The sequence below is a fragment of the Chiroxiphia lanceolata genome, chromosome 4 (genome assembly GCF_009829145.1).
Source record: "Chiroxiphia lanceolata isolate bChiLan1 chromosome 4, bChiLan1.pri, whole genome shotgun sequence".
Classification (NCBI taxonomy): domain Eukaryota; kingdom Metazoa; phylum Chordata; class Aves; order Passeriformes; family Pipridae; genus Chiroxiphia; species Chiroxiphia lanceolata.
The window spans coordinates 1,505,187-1,530,884 of NC_045640.1; the positions used below are offsets into that span (position 1 = coordinate 1,505,187).

General features: G+C 46.9%; 1 protein-coding gene across 6 annotated transcripts in view; it reads right to left on the reverse strand.

Moving 5' to 3' along the window:
• Nucleotides 1-25,698, reverse strand: part of EXOC6B (exocyst complex component 6B) — a 344,538-nt gene that overhangs the window by 209,843 nt on the left and 108,997 nt on the right. For 4 of the 6 annotated variants that reach the window (XM_032685215.1, XM_032685214.1, XM_032685218.1 and 1 more), the window contains exon 7: nt 11,462-11,533. The exons of the other annotated variants lie outside the window; for them this stretch is intronic. In XM_032685215.1, coding sequence (XP_032541106.1) covers nt 11,462-11,533 — 72 coding nt within the window. The remainder of the gene's footprint in view (nt 1-11,461; nt 11,534-25,698) is intronic. 6 annotated transcript variants of the gene reach the window in all.

Here is a 25,698-nt window from a genome sequence, read left to right on the forward strand (position 1 = left end):
GTTGGGAATGAAAACATGGAAACCCTCAGAGGTGGGACCACGGGAATCTCATGGAGTTCATGAAGGGCAAGTGCAAAGTCCTGCAGCTGGGTCAGGGAAATCCCAGCACAGATCCAGGCTGAGGGAGAAGGGATGAAGAGCTCTGGGGAGAATTTGGGGGTGCTGGTGGGTGAGAGGCTGGAGATGCCCCAGCCCAGACCCCCCTGTGCCCTGGGCTGATCCCCCACCATGGGCAGCAGGGCAGGGGGAAATTCTGCCCCTCTGCCCCTGTCTCAGCTGAGACCCCCCTGCAGAGCTGCTCCAGCCCTGGGAACAACAGCACAAGGACCTGGAGCTGCTGGAGACAGTCCAGAGGAGGCCCCAGAGCTGCTGCCAGGGCTGGAACCCCTCTGCTCTGGAGCCAGGCTGGGAGAGCTGGGGGGGTTCCCCTGGAGAAGAGAAGGCTCCAGGGAGAGCTGAGAGCCCCTTGCAGGGCCTGAAGGGGCTCCAGGAGAGCTGGAGAGGGACTGGGGACAAGGCATGGAGGGATAGGACACAGGGAATGGCTTCCCACTGTCAGAGGGTAGGGATAGATGGGATATTGGGAAGGAATTGTTGGCTGGGAGGGTGGGGAGGCCCTGGCCCAGGTTGGGCAGAGAAGCTGTGGCTGCTCCTGGATCCCTGGAAGTGTCCAAGGAAAGGCTGAAGCAACCTGGGCTGGTGGAAGGTGTCCCTGCCCATGGCAGGAGATTGGAACAGGATAAGCTTTAAGGTCCCTTCCAACCCAAACCACTCTGGGATTCTGTGATAACTTTGTATCCCAAGGAACACAACGGATTAAGAAAAAATCAGTAGAAGTCAACAAGTCAACACAACCAACCCACGTTGTTTCCCTCCAGTGTCAGTGAAGTTTTAGGCCAGTGAAATTCCAACTGATTTTGCTTCTTCCTGGGAAAAGTTCCTCACTGCGGGACCAACCTGGTCTGCACATGGGACAGAGAAATTTGGGGTGGTAGAAGATGATAACAAAGCCATTGGGATATTTACAGGAATATCTCCAGCACCAGTTTGGATGGGGCAGAAGTGTGGCATCAATTCCAGCACTTGGGTACAGAGCAAATGGGGAAAAGGGGGGGGGGGGGGAGGAAGAAGAAAAAGAAGAAAAAGATTGTCATTCACCTGCCAATATCTGAGCTCCAACCACATGTCCCAAAAGCAGGAACAACCACTAAGCCACAGTCAGAGCTTTGCTCAAAGGAAGTGAAGAACTTAAGCTTGACTGAATTTCTAAGTCCGGTCCAGTCTTCAAAATGTCATTTTTTATCAGAAGAGGAGAACACTTTTCTCAGCTCCTGGGGATTGTTATGGAGAGATTTGGTCCCTTCAAACAGGGCAGCGTGTCCTGTTCACCTCAGAACCACATCATTTGGATTATTTTAGGCAATCCAGTGACAGCTGAGTGAGAAAATCACTGGAGACAGAACTGCAGACAACCCCAAAAAACAACGTTTTGCCTTGTTCCTCACCCAGTGCTGGACATGAGAACATTGCTCAGAGCTCCCAGGGGTGGGTGTGAGGAAAAATCACCTAAAAAGTCCTTTTATTCCTCCCCCCCAGCACAGTGACTGGTGGAGCCCTGTCAGAACAACCCCAAAGATTTGCTTCTGCAAATAATCAGAAAAATCTTCAAGGACCTGCAACCTCCAAATAAATCCTCCAAATAAATTCCAAACTGCCTTTTTTTTTTCCCTTTCCAAGAGAAGTGAAAAAAGAGAGAGATCCTCCCATCTCCCAAACTCTTAATAATGCTGTTCTTCAAGCACTTTGGAGCTGCTTCAATAGAAAGCACTGAAGAAATATTAACCAGAATTTCATCCCGAAGCCTTGTAGGTGGTTTGAGGGCCAGATCCACAAGAACTACATTCCAGTCTCATCCTCTGTTTGCCAAATCACTCCTTGTTTAAGGTGATGGGCATCAAAAGGACTGTGGGAACCTCAAGAGCTTGGCCAGCAGAGTTTATAAAGCCCTCCTTCCCTATTTTTGTGAGCTGAACCCGGGTTCTGCACGGCCACAGAAGAACGCCAAGTAAAATCTGGTCGCCCTGTGATGCCTCAGCACCAACCTGAGAGAGAGAACTGGAGCCCCAGAACTAACCCAGCCTCATTTCCCAGCTCCTGAAGCAGGAGAGGTCTGACAGTAATGAGAAATAAGGAGCTCTGAGCACAGTTGCCATGAAAACCGGCACCAAAAAAAAAAAAAAAAAAAAAAAAAAATGTGCTCCTAATTTCTTGCTCAGCACAAGGGCCCTCCAAAGCTCTGCTCTGACTTTGTAGAACCACTGCAATTAGTTAGAAATGATTAAGTGAAAGACTCCGACTCCGGCCAAGTCACAGAGGACGCAGACACTGAGCTCAGTTACTGCTCCCGCTAATTGAAGTCCTGCTCAGCCCAAATAACTCGGTTGTGCAGCTTGTAAAACGTCTGAGCCTTTTCCTTTTTCCAGCCATGTCTTAAAAAACACGTTGTAAAAGTTCCATCGTGCCACAGGAACCCGCCCGGCAAGGCCGGGGCCGTTTCTGCCGCCGCTTCTTTTTCCCCTTCCCCGAGTTGAAACGTGAACCTTGGCGGGGGGGGGGGGGGGGGGGAGCATTTTGGATACCACTTAGTTAGTTAGTTAAGAAAAATGTGATCTGTGAAATATGGGTTTTTCCGAGCTCACCTTGGAAAGCGGGCTCTGGTTCCTCCCAGGAAAGCAGGAGCAAGGATTGGGAAGGAGATGGGCTGTTTAATCACTGGGAGGGTGGAAAAAGGGGAAGGAAGGAGCAGCTGATGTAGAGGATTTAAAGGGCTTTATGAAGAACAGGTTGGACGGGGCTCGGAGCAACCTGGGCTAGTGGAAGGTGTCCCTGGTGGAACTTAACAATATTCAAAGTCCCTTCCAACCCAAACCATTCTATGATTTACTGAACCACTGCTAAAATAAAAGCACTGGGTTGGATCACAGAAGAGAAGAGTTTGCAGGACAGGAGGTGGTTGTGGGTGTATTTTAGTGACCAGTCATTCCACCAGTGGGAAGGGAAGCAGGGATTTACTTTCCCGTCAGGGTAAAGGACAAAAGCAAAGCAGCAAATCATTAATCCCAAAGGCAGATAGAACTTGGCTCCTGGAGAAATGAAGGACAGAGAGATCAGCAGGTTTTTACTGTGAGTCAAGAGCCTTGAACCCTCAGATAGAATCGTGGAATGGGTTGGGTTGGGAGAGACCTAAAGGATCATCCAGCTCCAAACCCTGCCATGGGCAAGGACACCTTCAAAGAAACCAGGTTGCTCCAACCTGGCCTTGGACACTTCCAGGGATCCAGGGACAGCCACAGCTTCTCTGCCCAACCTGGGCCAGGGCCTCTCCACCCTCACAGCCAGGAATTCCTTCCCAAAATAGATGAAGAGGTCTCAGTCTTTCCCAATTCAGGATGAATCTTTATAATGAAATAAGGGAAAAAGGAGGAAAAAAAAAATCCAGTCTCGGCTTTGACTTCTGAGAAATCCAGACTTTTCCAGGTAGATCCCTGCACAGGGAAGATGGAAAACCTGAACTTTTGTTCAGCTGGTGGGGATGAGAGGGAGGAAGAGAAGAAAAAAGTACCTGATTCTCTGACTGGATCATGTAAATCCTCCAAACATTCCATGTTTACCATTTCCATTAGTACCTTCCCTGATTTTAGGAATCCATTGTGTTGATCCAAGAGGAGAAACACCCTGCCCACGGGATGACAGGAACAACATCCTGTCATACAGACCCCATCACGAAGTTCCTGCAGCTCCCCATCCCGAAAAACAACCCTGGCCAACTCATTTGCAACCGGAAAAGACAGTTAGAAAGGAAAAGAAAATTCCTAAGTAGAAGCACCAGAAGAAAAGGAAGATTCTAAATAAGAAAAAGAAGACTCCAAAGAAAATTCCAAGGGAAAAGATTCCAAAGAAGAACGTCACAAAGAAGATGAAGAAGAAAAAGATTCCAAATAAGAAGATATTTCCAAATAACAAAAAGATGATTCCAAGAAGAAAATGAAGATTCAGTAGAAGAAAAAGAAGGTTCCAAAGAAGAAGATTCCAAAGAAGAAAAAGGAGATTCCAAGAAGAAAAAGAAGATTCAAAAGAAGAAAAAGAAGACTCCGAAGAAGATTGCAAAAAAGAAAATTCCAAATGTTACAAAGAAGAAAAGGAAGATTCCAAGGAAGAAGAATAAGATTCCAAAGAAAAAGGAGATTCCAAAGAAGATGAAGAAGAAACAAGTGACTTCAGATGCTCCTCATAAGGCTTCCCTTCCAGATCCTTCCCAAGGTGAGGAAGTGATGTTCACTCCATGGACACAAGGAATTTTGTACTGAGTAAAAAGCAAAAATCAGGAAAGACCTAAAGGACTCATCCACATTCCCACTCAACAGCAGCCTCCTTCAGGAGACTCTCTCCCAGGACTTCAGGAGTCCCAACCACCAAGATGGTCAACTTAATGTCCAAGGAGACACTGGAATATCACACTATGGAGAAGATCTTTGTGAATACCTGGAAAAAAAATCAATTCTTTTATAGAATTATCCCAGAGTGGTTTGGGTGGGAAGGGAACTGTGAGGGTCATCCAGTCCCACCCAGGGACATCAACTAGACCAGGTTGCTCTGAGCCCTGTCCAACCTGGGAATGTTTGCAGGGATGGGGCATCCACTGTGTCCCCAAGCAACCCGTGCCAGGGTTTTACCACTCCCTTGGTGACAAAGTTCTCCCTCATATCAAATCTAAATCAACCCTCCTTCAGTCTAAAACCACCACCCCTTGTCCTCTCACAACAGGCCCTGCCATAAAATCTGCCCCCGTTCCTGAGGGGACAATGTCCCCTGATCCTCCTGACTTCAGGACTGTGGGCAAACAGGGATGCAGTTTGATGGGAACTGTGGGCAAACAGGGATGCAGTTTGATGGGGTACTGGGACTCCACAGGGCTGAACACAAGCCCTGACAGACTCTGGTAAACAACTCCTGTGGTCTGGATTAAGAATAGATCTCGAGGCAGGAGAAGGATCACAGAGGGGGGCATTTTATCTGATCCATGACTAAAACCATTCCCATGCCCCAAGCCAGCCCTCCATGGGATGACCAGTGAAGCAATCCCCCACAATTTACTCCGGCCATAAAGGAAGCCTGTTTTTCCCAACAATCCTGGAGCCACCATATCTGGGACCAATAAACCTTCTCAATAGCGACATAAAAACCCTTTTCATCCCTTCTCCCCTCCAGAAAAGGTGGCAACTGCCATCCAAAAATGACCAACTGAAGGCTCCTTGTGCCCACGCCTTAAGGTCAACTCCCTGGGCCCACCACGAAGCCACGACAAACAAGTGACCAACCCCAGATCTAGAAAAGCTGCAGCTCCTGGGCTCGGCTTTGTAGGTCCTCTGGAAAGAGTTACCGAAGATAAAACAACCTTTCCATCATTTAAAAGGGACTTCTGGGCAATGTCTGTCCTAAAAAATCAACATAAATTTGCATTTATCCCCGGAGGCTCCTAGTACCAAAGGGTTCCCATTGGGCTTTAACAATGCAATTGCCCTTTCTCGTGGAACAATGACAAATCCTGGTTTTCTTGATGGATGCTCGTCCCCTACAGAAGTCAACAGGAAAAATGTGAGAGGGATCCAGAGCATCACGATGTCCTGACCAAGCTGCTCAAGTCTGCCCAGCAAAACACGATTAAGAACTCAGCAACAAGTGGTGAAGATGTGCTGAAAGAGATCCCAATCTCGCCATAAAAGTCATCTCAGGTTCCTCCCAAGCCCTCTGAGCAAACTGGATCTTTGCTCTTCCGTAGCTTGTCAGCTTTGCCCACTGGAGAGGCTTTAGAGGAACAAACAATGGAAGGAGAGGGAAGGGAGTTAAGGCACTCCAGAGCTTAAGAAGTCACCGAGCTGTTGCTCAGGGAAACTTCAGAAAACCATTCATCTTCTGAAGGGGCCCACCAAGAACGGCGTTTCAGTGGCTCTGGCACAGCAGGCTCCTGGTGGGAGGTCCTGTCAGAGCTCCCAGCGCCCAGGATTTACAGAGCCGGAGGAAGATAAGGCTGAGCTTTTGTGGGATCACCCACAAAACAACAATTGTCTTTGCAACAGAGAGGGAGAAATTCCCTCCGCCCACTCGGAGCCCCGGGCAGCTCAGCCCGTCCAGAGCATCGGGGACAGGTGGCACTTCAGCACTGAAGCCCCTCTGCCTAGATCAGGAAATCAGGAGACTCCAGGAGGAGCACAGAAATTCCTCTGGCAGCACGGAGTTAAGAGGTGTGGGAAGTTCAGCAAAGAGTATTTGTACCAACCCAAAACCTTCACAGAATCACAGAATCACTGCCTGGTTTGGGTGGGAAGGGACCTTTAAAGGTCACCTGGTCCAACCCCCCTGCAATGACCACGGACATCTTCAACCAGGTCAGAGCCCTGTCCAACCTGACCTTGGAAGTTTCCAGGGATGGGGCAGCCAGTCCTATCCTGTCCTGCCACAAAGGGTGTTTGATCCTCAGCAGAAAACCAACATTGCCTGTGCTGGACCCTCACTGATTCATAATAAATATTTGTTGACAATTCCGGACATTTAATAAGCAGATTAAAGCCACGATTTTAAAGCAAAGAGACCTAAACACAAGTTTCTGCTCTATTACAAAATATGTCGCATCCAGCTGAGGACTCAGCCCAAAAATCCCACTCTGCCACTCAGGAAAAGTGAAAACACGTTCGAGACCAAGCAGAAACTTCCCATCTTTAACTGCACGCCCCGAACGTCCGAGAGGCCCACGACAAGCAGACGTTTCCCATCGCCTTCAAACAAGTCCCACAACGCAAATGCCCCTGGAAACAGACAGGAAGCAAACTCATCCCGCGGATTCATCCGGCTCGGATCATTCACCAGAAGCACAACCAGCTTTGAGCAACACGGAAATGGAGCAGCAAATTCACTTTCTCCTCTTTCCGTGCCCTGGGAAGCGAGGGAGCGATTTTCCACGGTGAAGATGCCAATGAAACTCCAATGCTGGGCACCAGCTCCATGAATTCCTCGGGCTTGGGCACACTCCACGTGGCTGAGCCAAAACCCAGAAGCACAGAAACCACTTTGCTGGGGCTGCAGAGGATGATTTGAAGCATGTGAACCATGTGAGGGACAGAAGGATGACCCAGAATAGTGACTGGGATCAGCCAACGGCTCTGGGAAGGTTTGTGGTGTCCAGAGACTGGAAAAATTAACAAATCCAGCTAAAAATGAATGAGCTCAGCTGCTGTCGGTGACAGATTCCCATCAAGCAAATCCTCCTAGCTAATATTTTCATGGAATCATGGAACGGTTTGGGTTGGAAGGGACCTTAAAGCCCGTCTCATTCCACCCCCTGCCATGGGCAGGGACACCTTCCACTGGACCACGTTGCTCCAAACTGGCCTTGGACACTTCCAGGGATCCAGGGGCAGCCACAGCTTCTCTGCCCAATCTGAGACAGGGCCTCCCCACCCTCCCAGCCAGGAATTCCTTCCCAATATCCCACCTATCCCAGCCCTCTGGCACTGTTAAGCCAAAAGCTGGACATCTCACCTTCCATCCCACCTGCCCCCGGGGTTGGATCCGCTGGAACAGATTTCCTGGCTCAACCAAAGCCAAGCAGACACAGAAATGACCCTTGGAAAACAGAACAAACACGGGTAAATCCCACATTTCCTCCTGTTCCACCCGTTTTTCTTTTCATCAGGGAGAAGTTCTCCCTCCCCACCATTTGCCCCAGCACCTGGATCTTTCTAGAAAGGAAGGTTTTTCATTGGATATTCAGCATTTCACAGAAGCACTGCAGGAATATCTTAAAATACTTTTCGACCTCCAGGTGCAATATAAAAATTTCGACCCTAAATATGTTTACGAGGACACCTTGACTTGGTTTTGTACAAAGCAAACACGACAACTTTTGATGCAAAACCGGGGGGGTTTTTGTTCTCAGTCGTGGTGGGGCTTTTTTTACGACAGCAAATAAATATTGCACCAGGTAACAAGAAAACAATAAAACTCAGAATAAGCCCTAAAAATGACAATATCAAAGAGTGACGTGGGGTGCAAACCGTGTGCTAGTGCCTAGAAACCAGGCACTTTTGTGCCTTTGAAGAGGTTTTTAACATCTTTTCCCGTAAGATCACAGTTCTCAATTTATAGAAAACAAATGTATAAACAGGCTGGAAGAGTCTTTGAGAAGAGCTGGGAAGAGAAAGAAGAAGTTCCCACGATAAGCAAACGGCAGAGCTCGTCGGACACGGCGACAGAAGGATTCCTACACTCAAATGTACAGTAGGTTTTAATTATATTGCAATAAAGAGCTATATATATGTGCATTTTTTCTGATTTACTAGATGGCTTCTTTAAATTCTAAGCCAAGTTGGGTTTTGGGTTTTTTTTCTTAAGGAAAAACCGTTTTTGTTTTTTTTTTTTTTTAAAAATAAAATAATTAAAAATAGAAACGGCGCTGCAGCAAACATTTGGAAAATTTTGGGAGTCGATTGTTTATTGGGACCCCAACTGATTTTAATGAAAAAATATGGTTATAATTTAAAAAAAAAAAAAAAAAAAAAAAAAGGCACTTTTATGTTTTGCATAAGGAAAGTCCCTACAATGCAACCTCCGGGGCACTTTTTAAAGAAGAAGAAACCAAATCTCAAATGGTCGCGGGGGCTCTTCTGGCCAAAAACCCTCCTCGAAACCCCAAAGATGTGGGTTGCAAAGTATTTCAAGTATCCACAACAAGTGAAACTGGATGTAGAGAAGTATGTTCTCAACATTTACTTCTGTTTCTGGTGAAACTGGAACCAGATGACCCCTCCCAACACATTGTGGGAAGGGCTGGTTAAGCGGCTGCAGATGGAGCCCGACTGCTGCTCGCTGACATCCGTGGTGCTGATCGGTTCCATCCAGCTCCACGAGGTCAGCTGGGGGGTAAACTGGGATGATCCCTCCCCTCGGAGCATCCAAATGCATCCCCAAGGCTGCAGGTTTGGTCCAACAAAGAATAGAGCACAATTCCAGGGGGAGATGTTGGCCCCATGCGGGACATCTCCCTGGGGTTGGGATGGTGGGGTCAGGGTGGCTCTTCCATGCTGGTTCTCCCACACGGCTTCCCTGCCTCAGCTCCACCATCACAGCCCCTCCCTGCTCATTCCACCACAAATGTTATCCCAGCTTGGATCAGTGTCGCTGTGAGGTTACAGGAAAGATCTCCAAGTGATCCTGACTGGGTTTGGATCATCCTGGGCTCAGCCTGGAGCAAAGGAGGCTCAGGGGGGACCTTCTGGCTCTGCAACTCCCTGACAGGAGGGGGGAGCTCAGGGGGGTCGGGCTCTGTTCCCAGGGAACAAGGGACAGGAGGAGAGGGAATGGCCTCAAGCTGTGCCAGGGGAGGCTCAGGTTGGACATGAGGAGGAATTTCCTTCTGGAAAGGGTGGTCAGGCCTTGGCAGGGGCTGCCCAGGGAGGTTTGGAGTGCCCAGCCCTGGAGGTGTCCCAGGAAGGCCTGGCCGTGGCACTCAGTGCTCTGGGCTGGGGGACAAGGTGGGATCAGGCACGGGGGGGACTGGATGGCCTTGGAGGGCATCTCCAACTTTAAGGATTCTGGGATTCTACGAAATTCCCACCACAGGCAGTGCCTCCTCCACCAGCTTTGCAGAGCATACTTGAGGCAACTCCACCATCTCCTGTCTCACCAGGAAACCCACAGACGCTGCTCCAACGTGGACCACAAAATTTCCAAACCAGACTGGAGGCAGCGTTTACCTTTTTTTATCCTTCCTGAGCTAACACAGCACCAACCTCTGGGATACCTCCTGGGATGGGGCATCCACAACTTGCCCAGAGAAGCTGTGGCTGCCCCTGGATCCCTGGAAGTGTCCAAGGCCAGGCTGGATGAGGCTTGGAGCAACCTGGGCTATTGGAAGGTGTCCCTGCCCAGGGCAGGGGGTTGGAATGAGATGAGCTTTAAGGTCCCTTCCAACCCAAACCATTCCATGACTCCATGATAAAACAAACCACACCAAGTTCAGGAGGAGCCAAGGTTGTCCAGACATCAAAGGGTTGGAGATGACTCCCCTTTAATTACAGAAACACCATCCCCTAAATGCCAACAAAGCCCTAAATCAGCCTCTCCTGTGCCAGTGCCCACTTGGAAAAGTGATGTTTTAGAAGCAGCAGCCACGTTTTATCCCACTTTTTGGATAATTAAAACACAAGTCACCATAACTTGACCAGAAATCTACATGAACTAGAAAATATACGGAAACTGGGAATAAAACAGCACCACCAACAGTCCCCACATAGACACACATGTACAGACACACACACATATATATATATATATATATACACACATTTTTAGAGAGGGCTGGTTTCATCAAGCTGAAAATAATTACGAGGCAAATCAGTTGGGAAAAACGAACGTAATCAGAAAAATATGAAGACTAATTGAAAATTGTTGAAGAACATTTTAAGTAGATGCTCCAAAAGCCACAATTCCACAACTGAAAGGGGCGGCCACGCCGGTTAAAAGGCAACCTGGCTCAGAGGGAGGTTACGGAGGCTGTAAAAAAAAGGAGGAAAAAAGAAAAAGGGGACAAGACAAAGGGAATAAAGAGGGAAGCTCAAGCTGACAAAGAAAAATCTGGAGTTGGGAAGTGTAGAGAGCTGATATGGGAAGCAAAAGGATACAGGGAGAGATCAGTGGCTGGTTGAGTTTATCCATAACATGTTAAAACAGTCCAAAATGGATTGTTTCTCTCTAAAGGAGGATTTTTGGAAGGGTTCAAGGCCAGCTAGGATCCAGGAATCCTTCCTTACAGGTTGGAAGGGTTCAAGACCAGACCTTGGAGCAACCTGGTCCATGGAAGGTGTCCCTGCCCACGGCAGGGGGTTGGAAGTGGATGAGCTTTAAGGTCCCTTCCAACCCAAATCACAGTAGGATTCCATGATTTTTTTTTTTTTTCTGTGCAGAACTGGAGAAAAATGGCCACTGTTATCCTGTTGTGCCCTGCTGAGGGATCATTGCCATGGAATGGGATGGCAGGTGGGACAGCAAAGCACTTTTAGTTCAGTGGATTGTACAGTTCAGATGGACAACCATGGAAACATTGCCATGACTCCTCCTAACGCACTGCAATTAGTTCTGATATCCAAATTCGAGAAGGTTGGTGAAAAACTGCTCTGGTTTCATATCCCAGCAGATGACCAGACTGGAAAATCTGGAGTTTTTCCCCACTGGGAAGCTGATTTCCACCGCAGCAAAGGTTAGTGAGCTGTAAGTAATCAGCCAGGGGACTCAGGTTTGCAGTTTAGTGCCAAAAAAATCAAAGTATTTCAAAGGTGGACTAGAAATGAGGTCCGTGTTATTCTCAAAGAGAGGGAATTAGTGAGATGACACATCAAGTGCAAAGTACCTGAATGTTTGGAGAGAGCAGAAGGCTGAAGAATATCTTGGCAATTATTTTCCACTGATTGTATCTGCAATCCTTTAGGAAAGGAAGGGAATAAACATTAATAAAAGAGGAAATTACAACAAAGAGAAGACAACAAGCAGACAGGCAGGAAAAATCCTAAAGGGTGGAAGCAAAAAGGGCAGAAACCTGACAATGGTACTGAATTTGGGTGTTTGTAGAACTGAGGACAACAACAACAACAACAGGGAAATTCCATCCACAGCTGCTACACCTGGAAGGAATGGTTTGGTCATGAGATACAAGGTGAAGAGCAAGATCCTGCACGTGGGTTGGGGCAATTCCAAGCAGAAATACAGGGTGGGCAGAGAAGGGATGGAGAGAAGCCCTGGGAGAAGGATTTGGGGGTGTTGGTGGGGGAGAGGCTGGAGATGCTCCAGCCCAGACCCCCCCGTGCCCTGGGCTGATCCCCCAGCGTGGGCAGCAGGGCAGGGGGGGATTCTGCCCCTCTGCTCCTGTCTCAGCTGAGACCCCCCTGCAGAGCTGCTCCAGCCCTGGGAACAACAGCACAAGGACGTGGAGCTGCTGCAGAGAGTCCAGAGGAGGCCCCGGAGCTGCTGCCAGGGCTGGAGCCCCTCTGCTCTGGAGCCAGGCTGGGAGAGCTGGGGGGGTTCCCCTGGAGAAGAGAAGGCTCCAGGGAGAGCTGAGAGCCCCTGGCAGGGCCTGAAGGGGCTCCAGGAGAGCTGGAGAGGGACTGGGGACAAGGGAGGGAGGGACAGGACACAGGGAATGGCTTCCCAGTGCCAGAGGGAAGGGATAGGTGGGATATTGGGAAGGAATTCCTGGCTGGGAGGGTGGGGAGGCCCTGGAATGACTTTCCCAGAGAAGCTGTGGCTGCCCCTGGATCCCTGGAAGTGTCCCAGGCCAGGTTGGAGCAGCCTGGTCTAGTGGAAGGTGTCCCTGCCCACGGCAGGGGGTTGGAACGAGATCATCTTTAAGGCCCCTTCCAACCCAAAGCACTTCATGATTCCAGAAAACACCAGATTTCTGGATTTCTCCAAAGCCTGGAGATGAGAAAACCACCATTGTTGCACCTGGAGCTGCTTCTCTGCCTCGGGTAAATCCAGGCAGCAGAGCCCCGACCAGCTGTGCCCTGGCTGGGTTTGCTCTGCTGACCTTTTAGATTCTGTGTGAACATTTAAAGCTTTTCTTTTAAAATGAAATAAAATGAAAATTAATTAAAAAAATAAAATAAAGTCAAAGAAAATAAACGGGGGAAAAAAATAAAATAATTCAATAAAGAAATTCAATAATATATTAAAATTCAATTCAGAGAGGCACCAAGACCACGTCTGATCCTTAATGGCACCAGTTAAAACCAGCCATGGGAATAATCCAACAAAAATAAATATATGCCCTCGCACTGCTGTGCCCTGGCTGGGGTTTGCTCTGTTGACCTTTCAGATTTTGCGAACGACATTTAAATCTTCTACTTAAAATCAACTTTTCCTGTAGAAAAACTGCTGTCCTTTAAGCTGCCCAAAGACCTTGGTCTGGAGTGAGAACAAACAGACAACTCTTAAGCCTGGAAATGGTTGTGTCTGGAGGGGAAAAAGTATATTTTACAGACAGATAGACAGATAGATAGATATAAAAAATAAGCAAAATATATGTAAAATTCATACATTTATATAATGTTTATATATTATATATAAATATATGTAATTTATATATTATTTATATATTTATGTATTGGTTTTATATGTGTATATCTGTATTTTTATATTATTTATGTATATTTATATTATATGCAAATATATTTATTTGTATATTACTGATGTATTATATATTGTTTATATGTGTATGTCTATATTTTATATATTATATATATAATTACATATTATACGTAAATATATGTTTATTTGTATATTATTTATGTATTATCTATTGTTTATACTGAAATATCTAAATATATACATATCTAAATATATATATAAATATCTAAATATACATATAGTATATTTTTTTATATAAACTATATATAAATATATAGTTTATATATTATTTATATATTGTTTGTGTGTTATACATAAATATAAATACATAAATGCATACTTAATCTCTAAATTGATGTTTATTTGTATATTGTTTATATGTTATATATTGTTTATATCTAAATATCTATATATCTATATATCTAAATCTATACATCTCTATCTCTCTATATATCTATATATTGATACATAGATTGATATATAGATATATATCAATATATGCATAGATCTATATATTGAGATATTGATATATCTATATCTAGATATAGATATAGATATCTCTATATAGATATATATCTATATATTGATATATCTATATATTGATATACAGATGATATATAGAGATACATATCAATATACAGAGAGATATATGGATATATAGACCCATATATTGATATATCTATATATTGAAATATAGATGATATATAGAGATATATATAAATATAGAGAGAGATATATGGATATATAGACCCATATATTGATATATTGATGATATATAGATATATATATCAATATAGAGATATATGGATATATAGACCCATATATTGATATATCTATATATTGATATACAGATGATATATAGATATATATATATCAATATAGAGAGAGATATATGGATATATAGACCCATATATTGATATATCTATATATTGATATATTGATATATAGATAGATATACAGAGATATAGAGACATATATAGATATAGATAGAGATAGAGATAGAGATATACAAATATATAGATTTAGATAGATAGATATACAGATATAGATATATAGATATAGATATATATAGATATAGATATATAGATATATATGAAAATTCAGAGAGGCATCAAGCCCACGTCCCATCCCTAATGGCCCCAGCTGGTACCAGCCTCGGGAATAATCCCACAAAAATAAATATACGCCCCAGACAACCAGAGAAATAGTTTCCCAGTAAGTCTTCAGTGCACGCTCTGCCCTCTCCCCCCGGGGTCAGCCCTCCTTGGTGAGTCACCACCTGATTCATTTTCCCGTAACGCTAAGAGTTCAACCATCCAAGAACTTCCAAGTTTTCGTCAAAATCCATAAACACGTCCCGTTCCGTCCAGCAGAACATTGAACTTGGCGGGGCCCGGCACCACAGCGGTGGCCACGAGTCAAGAAAAATCCTCCTTGGAAGAGTCAAAACGTCTCCCAGGAGTTCAGTAGAGGAGGGCTGGAAAACGGGCGCCTCCCCGGAGCACAACCGTCCTTTGTCATAAACAAAATGCCCTAAAAAGCTCGCAATTATCCCGCTTTTACGGTCATTATTTCGCATTTACATTAAACACACGTCATCCCGTCGGCCGAGGGAATTTATCCATATTGGATAAATTGGCAAAGTCAGGCCCACGTGGATTAATAACTCACCCAAGGCCACACAAGGAGCGTTATCAGAGTCGGGATCAGAACACCAAAAGCCTTGGCTCGACTTCTTTTTTTCTCTTTAAACTCCCCTTTTCTTTTTAAATTTGGGCTTCGCCACAAGAAGAAAAACACGAAGCCTGAATTTATTATTCCTATAGGCAGCGAGTTCTCCGAGGTCACGGCACTCACAGAGCCCCGACATCCCAAATAACCCTCCCAAAATCCAGGCGAGGAGTCGTCCCCTAATTAAAAACCCACTTCAAGGTCAGTGGTTGTGGCCGAGGTGGAACTTGGGAGTTTGGATTAAAAAACAAGTCAGTCAGATCATAAAGGTTTTCCAAGGGATGATGCAATGCCCACCACAAATCCTGATGGATCATTCCAGAAGGTCTTTTACTCCACCCCTACCCAGTTTGGAGCTTCCCCTTCGTGTCTCACCAAACCTTTGGGTGCTCCTTTGAAACAGTAGCTACGACTGGTGTTGTTTGACAAACATCCCCACACACAGAGCTCGCAGCCCCCTTAGCTGATAAATCAAATATATCAAGTTCCTCAAGCCTTGGAAATCCTGTCTCCAACCCATAACCCCGGTGAAGATTCCAACTGTCACGTCTTTCTACGACAAAATCATGAATAACTTCAAAAATATTAGGACAATCTCTGTATAAAAGCCTACTGCTCAAAGGCAAAGATTGTGTTGCATGAAGTGGAATAAAGTAGAATAAAATTAAACACCTGCCACGAGAATGTTCAGCAGGATTCAGGACACGGCTCAATTGGAATTTTTCGCCTGAGTTGTTCTACTTTACGTCCTGCAAGATGCAGCAGCTGGGGAGGAGAGGTCAAAAGATTAATTAAAAACTTTATTTAGGAGATGACACTCCCAGCAGAGGTGCTCTCTGATTTGCCAGAGATAAAAATAGCTCCCTCTGCTCCCTCTGTTCTGGATTTTGGCGATAAGAAAATTCATTCCTTTAGGACACTCTAAAATCACTGGAATTGATTTCACATCAAAGATTTATTTAACTCCTTCCTACCCAGACCTACAAAACCCAGAGGAGTCTCCAAAGGATCCTCAGCAGCATTTCCCTGAGTACCTGAGGGAATGGCTGGAGCTGTGCCAGGGCAGGGTCAGGTTGGATCTCAGGCAAAGGTTCTTCCCCCAGAGGGTGGTTGGGCACTACCCAGGCTCCCCAGGGCAGTGGGCACAGCCCCAAGGCTGCCAGAGCTCCAGGAGGGTTTGGACAACACTCTCAGGGACAGGGTGGGATTTTTGGGATGTCCTGGGCAGGGCCAGGAGTTGGACTGGATGGTCCTTGGGGATCCCTTCCAGCTCAGGATATTCTGGGATTCTGCTTAAGGGCCACACAAGACCAGAAGGGCTTAAAACCCCCTCCATGTGACAACACAAAGATGACCCCCCTGCAGGAGGAAGAATTTCCAGTCCTTTCTTTGTGACAATAAAAAGAGCAGATTTCCCCTGAGGGTGGGGAGGGCCTGGCCCAGGTTGGGCAGAGAAGCTGTGGCTGCCCCTGGATCCCTGGAAGTGTCCAAGGCCAGGTTGGAGCAACCTGGTCTAGTGGAAGGTGTCCCTGTCCATGGCAGGGGGTGGAAGGAGATGGTCTTTAAGGTCCCTTCCATCCCAGAACATTCCAGGATTAACCACCACCACAAACTGTTTAATTGAGGGGAAAATGAGGTGGAATTCCAACAATCCCTGTGCTGTCAGAGAGAAGAGGTAGCACCAACAAACAATGCCAAGAGAATCCCAACAGAAGGAAAACCCCTGGAAGGATCTGATTCAGCCTCAAGAGATTCCAGACCAGCACAACAACGGGAATCAGGCAAGGACAGACTAATCCACATGCACGTGGCACTTGGGGACGTGGGTCAGTGGTGGCCTTGGCACTGCTGGGGTTCGGACTCGATGCTCTCAGAGGGCTTTTCCAACCTAACTGATTCCATGATTCCACCAAAGCCAGGCTAAAACAAAGCCTCTGCCTCAATTCCACCACTAATCCCACTGCAGGATTTTCGGGATCTCCGTCCCAGCACTCGGAGTTCACACTCGGTCAGTGCTCCTGACAAACAAAACTTCCCAACTGTTTCCTCCTGAGCTTTCCAACTGAGCTGTAATTTTCCACATCTTCAAAGAAACTCAACCCTTCTTTGTGCCCTGGATGGCCTTCAGAGTTATTATTCCGCTTCATTTCTACATTTTCTTATATTATTCCACCAAAAATGGCAAAAGGGATTATATTTCTACGTCCTTTTTTAGCAAGAGGTGGCAGGAAACTCAGAAATTCTCACCTAAAATTAAGAAGAAATATATAAATATATATATAAAAATATATAAAATAAATAAATATATAAAATAAATAATTATATTAAAAATAAATAAATATATAAAATATATAAAATAAATGTATAAAAATATTTATACATAATATGTATATAAAATAAATAAATAAAATAAATAATTGTGTGAAATAAATAAATAAATGCATAAAATATATAAAAATATTTATACATAAGTATGTATATAAAATAAATAAATAAAATAAATAATTGTGTGAAATAAATAAATAAATATATAAAATATATAAAAATGTTTATACATAAGTATGTATATAAAATAAATACATAAATATATAAAATTAAGTAAACATATAAACGTATAAAAATAAATAAAAATAAAAATTAAAAATCATTTTAAAAATTAAAAAAAAGAGAGAAAAAGGGAAAAGGAAAAAAATTACAGAAAAAGAGGGAAAGGGAAAGGAGAAAAACAAAACCTGTCAGTTCCTAACTCAGTCTAATATTGGTTTAGAGAGTAACACAGGTGAGTAGAAAACAAATAGACCATAATTTCTAAACACAATTTGCCAGGAATGTGTTTCAGGTGAAGTTTTTTGAGTGTTGTGGTTGTTGGGCTTTGGGATGTTTTTTAAGAGGAGTAGCAGCTCTCAGACTGCAGGTGGGGAAACCTCCTACCAGCAAATAAACCAGAGAAACCCTCCTGAACTCAGGGAAACGCAGGAGGGAGAAGAGACAACCACATGTTAACGAGGTGTAAATAAAAAGTCTGCAAAATTCCCGCTAAAAACCAAAGTCAGGACACGAGAAACACCTTTCAGGGAAAGCTGTGACTTGCAATTGTAGCTATTAACGACTTGCAATCAAGGAAATAAGAATTTTACACCTTAAAGGGACTCAGATATTCAACCCTAACAGACCCTGCAGTCATAACAAGGTATTTTAATTCCTGCTGGTTTTCCAGGATACTGAAATGCCAGGAACCAGGGACTTATTCCAATACCTCATCCAGGGCTTTGAAAATTATTGTCACATCTCCTCTGCTTCCCAGTGGGATCCATGGATACACAGGACCTCATTCCATCCCCTGCAGGACAATCCAAAGGTTGGGAGAGGAAACTCCGTGACAGCACCAAGAGGAGGCTGAGGAATCTCACACCTGGAAAGGGGCTGGAGTGGATGTGCAAGGAAGGATGGAGCCAGGCTGGGAGAGCTGGGGGGGTTCCCCTGGAGAAGAGAAGGCTCCAGGGAGAGCTGAGAGCCCCTGGCAGGGCCTAAAGGGGCTCCAGGAGAGCTGGAGAGGGACTGGGGACAAGGGAGGGAGGGACAGGACACAGGGAATGGCTTCCCACTGCCAGAGGGCAGGGTTAGATGGGATGCAGAAAAGGAATTGCTTGCTGTGAGGGTGTTGAGGCCCTGTCCCAGGTTGGGCAGAGAAGCTGTGGCTGCCCCTGGATCCCTGGAATTGTCCAAGGCCAGGTTGGAGCAACCTGGTCTAGTGGAAGGTGTCCCTGCCCATGGCAGGGGGTGGCACTGGATGACCTTTAAGGTCCCTTCCAACCCAACCCACTCTGTGATTCCCTGAATTGTGCAAACCACACAAAGTTCCCGAGCTGACAGACACCGACCACACAAACCCACGGATATTCCATGTTTCTAAAATTGCCAAAGCAGACAAACATCACTTTTTTGGCGGGGTGGGGGGGAGCAGGTACTTTGCAGTTGTCTCAGGGAAGCAATAACCGCTCCCAGTACCACGTGCTCCACAAAGCACATCGTTATTTATCCTGGTTTACTGCAGGAAAATAACCCAACAGCCCTGAGGTCCAGAGGGGGCTCTGAGCCGTGTCCAGCTCAGGCAGCTCCCGCTCTCCAACCCTCCGGCACTCGGGAAAACGCTGACTCTGCACTTTCTCCCTCCCAGGCACGGTGAGGAATGAGCTTCTCCTTCCCAGATTTGCAGCACAAGCAGCCAAAAAGGGAGAGAGAGAGAGAAGGGACAGAGTTCTTCTGAAGGCCACGTAATAGTTTCCTGGTAATTATCCCCCTTTCCCTGCTCCCGGGGCTGCACCGACGGCGGCGGCTCCGACCTCGCAGCCAATAAATAAAACCTTCAGGAACAGCATTAAAATCATGCACTGGAGCACAGGAGCAACTTCACCTCTGCAAGGGCTCCTTTCATCTTTCCGAGGATCCCACTGAAGCACAGACCTTGCCCTGGAAACCTGCACTGCTTGGGCTGAGGGAGGAAAACACGGGAATTCCGCAGCTCTCTCCCTGTGACCCAAATCCAGGGACACCTGAGCCACCACAGGTGGAGCCAATTCCATAACAAACAAATGAACTTTCATTTTACCCTGATTTTTAGGGTCTCAAAGGGGCACCTCTGAGTCCTTGGCAACCCAATAAGACAGAATTTCTCAGGTGGCATCGTTGCCAATTTGATATCAGAGGTAGAATAAATTTCTGATTTGAGAGACCTTCACCTTCTACAGTTTGGAGGTTTTGCACTTCCCCAGCAATTCTTGGCCCCCACTTGTGTCCTACCCTCACTACACCCCAAATCCTGCCAGACAAAAAGCAAATATTCAGCTGGGCATTCAGAAAGGCAAATGATCATCAACAGGTCTTTTAATTTAAGGTCCCTTCCAACCCAACCCACTCTGGGATTCTGTGATAATGTGATTTTAGGTCCTTATGGTGGCACTTCACATTGCTTTAAACACATATGGATGGAAAATGGCATTGATGAAGGAACAGCCAGACAAGGAGGGAAAACTGCCTGTTGCTTCCCAAACCCAGCAGCCAAAAATAAGGTTTTCGTCTCCAAGTAGGTGCTTGGAGGTTCCTGAAATGGATGAAGCAGAGCAGGAGTGAAAGGTGAGTTCAACGAATGTCGTGGGCCTTCTAACAAGCAGATATTCTGATTTCCACTGGAAAAAAAACCTGTGAAAATCCCTTCCCTCAGGGTTCCCTGTGCTATGAAGTCAAGGGGCTAAAATCCCACTTTTCACTCCTCTTTGTCCAGGGAATTCTGAGGCACAGGTTTTCTCTGGAGAGAATCAACCAGGATGGGATGGATGGCTTGTAACCAGCCTGCCCAGCTCTGGCCAACAGCACAGAAGGGTCCTTTCTGTTGCACCTCTCATTTTATATCCCTGACACTTCCAACCCCTACAAGCCACAGCCGTTGGGATCTTTGATTTAAAGCACAAATTAAAGGGGGAGAGAGGGAGGGAAGACCAAAAAAATCTGACCACAAAACACAGGGCAAATGAGGAACAAAAGAACTGACCCAGAGCCGCCAGAGCTGCCCCTGCTCCTTCCACCAGACACTCCAGGAGCTGCTCCTACAACTGCACCGAAAAAAACCCTGAGGTGATCCTGTCTGATTTCCAATCTCCTTCCCCCAACCTTCCAAGATTTCCACAAAGATCACAGCCTTCAGATGCTGGAACGGGTCTCAGCTGGGAACTGTCCGACCATCCCACGAGGAATGTGCAGTTTTGGGCACCACGATGTTGGGAAGAGATTGAGCCACTGGAGAGTGTCCAAAGGAGGGCAGTGAAGGTGGGGAAGGGCCTTGATTGGAAGCTGTGGGAGGACACTGAGGGCACTTGGTGTGTTCAGCTGAAGGAGACTGAGGGGAGACCTCAATGGGGTCTTCAACACCCTCAGGAGGGGCAGGGACTGAGCTCTGCTCTGGGGAACCAGGGACAGCACCCAGGGAATGGCTGGAGCTGTGCCAGGGCAGGCTCAGGTTGGATCTCAGGCAAAGGTTCTTCCCCTAGAGGCTGGTTGGGCACTGCCCAGGCTCCCCAGGGCAGTGGGCACAGCACCAAGGCTGCCAGAGCTGCAGGAGGGTTTGGCTGATCCTCTGGGGCACAGGGGGGGACTCTTGGGGCTAGGCCTGTGCAGGGTTGAGGGTTGGGTTGGATGGTCCTTGGGGGTCCCTTCCAGCTCAGGATATTCTGTGATGTGTGAAGATGTGATGACAGAATAGAATCCCTGAATCATTTGAGTTGGAAAAGCCCTCTGAAATCATCCAGTCCAACCATCCCCCAGCACCGCCAAGGCCACCACTGACCCATGTCCCCAAGTGCCACATGCACACGGATTTTAAATCCCTCCAGGGATGGGGACTCCCTGGCCCTGGGCAACTTGACAAACCTTTGAAGGAATTTTCCCCAATATCCAACCTGAGCCTCCCCTGGCACAGCTGGAGGCCGTTCCCTCTCCTCCTGTCCCTTGTTTTTTGGGAGCAGAGCCTGAACCCCCCCCCCCAGCTCTCCCCTCCTGTCAGGGAGTTGCAGAGCCAGAAGGTCCCCCCTGAGCCTCCTTTTCTCCAGGATGAGCCCCCCCAGCTCCCTCAGCCGCTCAGGTTTAAAACAAACATGCAAAGTGATCATTTCATTTCAGATTCCTAAACTCACCTACTGAAACATGTCACCAGTCAATCCCTCCACAGGCAGGGAATTTGTCTAGAAGGTGGCCTCACACATCACCTTGTCCTGCCGAGGATTAAGAGGATTTTGGGTTCTAAAAATGAGAGTTAACAGCTGAAAAATAAAGAAGCCTCAGACAGGAAAAAAATCCAGGGTGAGGAAGAATTATTTCTGACTGTTGTCTGATAGAGTATGAAAGGTCTCCTGAAGACACCAAGTCATTAAAAAGTCCTGTACAACCTGAGCTGAGGACCCCTGTGTTACCAATTTACACTTTAAGGGTTTCAATAGAAGCTCCCAGAGCACTGACCCTGCAGAGACACTCACACATCCTGAGGGATGGCTTCACTCTCACATCCTTTTTTGAGCTGCACCTCAGAATTGTAGAGCAAAAATGAAGCTGGTCCAAAACTCAGCTACAAATCCAAACCTCCTTGCCTGCCTGGTTTAATCCCTGGGAAAACAGAGAGCACATCATGGAATCTTTAAGGAAAAGCCCTCGGACATGAGCGAGTCCAATCGTTCCCTCAGCACTGCCAAGGCCACCACTGACCCATGTCCCCAAGGGCTACATCCACAGGGATTTTAAATCCTAGGAGGGATGGGGACTCCACCACTGCAGAGCAGAAAAAAAACCCACCTAAAATCACCACCTGAGCTGCAATGCACACTCAGGATGAGAGCTGCTGGCAGGACAGGACCTCACTCACCATTTACAACCCATTACTTCTGGTTTTGGACACCCCAGACCCACCACTGCCAACCACCATCACCCTGGCAGGCTCAGGCACAGGGGGAGGTGACCAAAAGGTCACTTTAAAGGTTGGAATTCATGACCTTGGAGGTCTTTTCCAACCTGGATGATCCCAGGAAAAGCAGCAGCAGCACTGGAGGCCAGCAATGAGGTGACCACCACAGCACGTTGGGAGAGTCCTGGAAAACCTCCTGCCTGGTTTAGTTTTCCATCTGTTGCCAAACACACCCCAGAGCACATGTATTTCTATTTGCATCCTGGTATTGGGCAAGAGCAAGAAATATTTCTTAGCAAGAATTTAAAAAAAAATAAATAAAATAAACCTTCCACTCACACCGAAACATCTCCTGGACATCCCTGTGGGCCTAATTCCCAGAACACTGAAATCCAAACCTCCAGATGGGAAAAAAATACACTGATTACCTGCCAGGAACCTCAAGGGTGCAAAGGCAGGGCTCTAATGACAGCCTGTGTCACCATGTGGCTCCCACACAGCAGCTGGGGAGAGGTTGTCGGTCTGGGTCTGAGTGACTTGTCAAGGGAATGGCTCCGGGATTAATTAAATGTTCCTCCCTGCAGCTGTGAGGGAATTCATGTGGAGAATTCCCTCGTGGCACCAAGGCTTCTCTGGAATTGTTGGGCACGGAGTGACCACAAGACCTGACTCCATAAGAGTTGGACTCCACGGTGCTTGTGGGTCCCTTCCAACCCAGAATATTCTCCGTGGGAAATATTCACGTCTGAACATTCACATTTTAATCTAAAAAAATTCAATATCTGTCTCACAAATGCGAAGAGCAACTCTAAGAGTGACCTGACACCCTCAAAATAATTAAAACATTGACAGGGGGAAGAACCACTCCACTACTTACTCAAGCAAAGTGTTTGGTGCTGGAGTCATCACCCCACACGAAGTTTGTGGCCCACAAATAATTCTCAGCTGAGGAGGCAAAGACATTTCCCACACTGAGCCCAGGAAAAGGAAAATTAACAAGGAAAATTCCGCTCAAGGCCATCCAGGACTGTCCCCATTTCAGCCTGGAGAAGAGAAGGCTCCAGGGAGAGCTGAGAGCCCCTGGCAGGGCCTGAAGGGGCTCCAGGAGAGCTGGAGAGGGACTGGGGACAAGGGATGGAGGGATGGACACAAGGAATGGTTTCCCACTGCCAGAGGACAGGGATAGATGGGATATTAGGAAGGAATTGTTGGTTGTGAGAGTGGTGAGGCCGTGGCCAGGTTGGGTAGAGAAGCTGTGGCTGCCCCTGGATCCCTGGAAGTGTCCAAGGCCAGGCTGGATGAGGCTTGGAGCAACCTGGGATGGTAGAAGGTGTCCCTGCCCAGGGGGTGGAACAAGATCATGTTTAAAATCCCTTCCAACCCACACCATTCCAGGATTCTATGATTTCCTGTACTGACAACCAGAAGATGCCCAGGAAATGCCTGTTCTCCTCCTTCTCCTGCCTTCAGCTCCAGCACAGCAATTGTGTTTCCCATTGGAGTGGTCCAATCCCAGCCTCTCCCCTGGCCCAGTCTCAGGAATAAATTGACATTTCTTTAGTCACTCCCCACTTTTCCAACATTCTGCTGCTAATCCTCTTTACCCTCCACTTAAACACGGCACGACTTCGTATTAATTATAAAGTTGAGAGTGCCCAGAAACTCCCTGACATGAGGGAACTTGCTGCAGATTCCTCAGGGGGGTGAGGGGTGTCATCACTCCTCAAAAAGCCACACCACCTTAACTACAGAGCCTGAAAAATTATCATCAAGACCAAACCATCCTATTTCCATTCCCACTTCAACCAATTAACAAAATGTGGTGGTTTGAGACCCTGGTGCAGCTCCAAAATCCTCCACTACTTGATTTTTTCAGCTCTCACCAATTTGTACCAAATTTGGACCACGTCCCAAGCCTGGCTTAAAAAAAAACAAACAAAAAAAAAAACAAAAACAAAAACCAAACAAAACCAAAAACAAACAAACAAACAAACAAAAACCAAAACTCAGGGCACTTAAAATGACTCTTATTGGAGTTCTGCAGCTCTATTTCCACATGGCCCTTCCTGGAGAAAAAGAGGAGCACGTCAAGACCTTCCATCCGGAAAGCTCTGCCCAAAATGCTTCCCACGTTCCTTTCGCTGAATCTAAACCTCTTCTCTGGGTTAATCTGGGTCTCAGATGACCCAGTCTGGAAGAAATAAGGACCCAAAGAGCCCTGAGGTCCTTGGGATGAGAGGGAAGGGATTTCCTTCCGTGGATCCCACGGCTGTGCTGTCGCTTCCACCAGGCCAGTTTTCCAGTGAGATTCCAGGCTGCGACGCCGGAACCTCTGAAGTCTCTCCAAAACCTTCTCTCGCTGTTGCTCACAGCTCTTGGTCCAGTCCCAGGCTGGGGAAATTGGGGCTGTGTCCTGATCAAAGCCCAGCTCGTGTTCCTGCAGATTTCCACACTTGTGGGCTCTGGATTCCCCTGCCAAGCTCGAGCCGCGGCCTTTCAACACCCGCCACTCCCGGGTTCTTCCAAGGGGTGACTGGGCACGGAGCTCAAGCCAGGCTGGGATTTAGGGAGTTGTTTGAAGGCCTGGGACAGGGTTTTACATAATAATCACAAGTTGGCTTAATTAGACTCAGCAAAATGTTTCAATTTCAGATCAAACTGTCCCACTTTTCATTGCCCTTCTCGGAGTCACGGCTGGACCTCGAGGGAAGATTGAGAACTGAGAATTACAGGAGTGAGTGAGGTCACAGGGATTCTCTTAGAAGGACACACTTCAACCCCTCAGAGATCCCTGATCTCCACACAAAGAGGCTCCTCAGCAAAGCACAGCTCCTGTCACCAAGAATCACAGATCTTGGAATTGTTTTGGGTTAGGAGGGACCTTAAAGCCCATCCAGTGCCACCCCTGCCATGGGCAGGGACACCTTCCACTAGAACAGGTTGCTCCAAACTGGCCTTGGACACTTCCAGGGATCCAGGGGCAGCCACAGCTTCTCTGCCCAACCTGGGACAGGGCCTCAACACCCTCTCAGACAGCAATTCCTTCCCAATCTCCCATCTATCCCTGCCCTCTGGCACTGGGAAGCCATTCCCTGCGTCCTGTCCCTCCATCCCTTGTCCCCAGTCCCTCTCCAGCTCTCCTGGAGCCACTTTAGGCCCTGCCAGGGGCTCTCAGCTCTCCCTGGAGCCTTCTCTTCTCCAGGGGAACCCCCCCAGCTCTCCCAGCCTGGCTCCAGAGCAGAGGGGCTCCAGCCCTGGTAGCATCTCTGGGCCCTCCTCTGGATTCC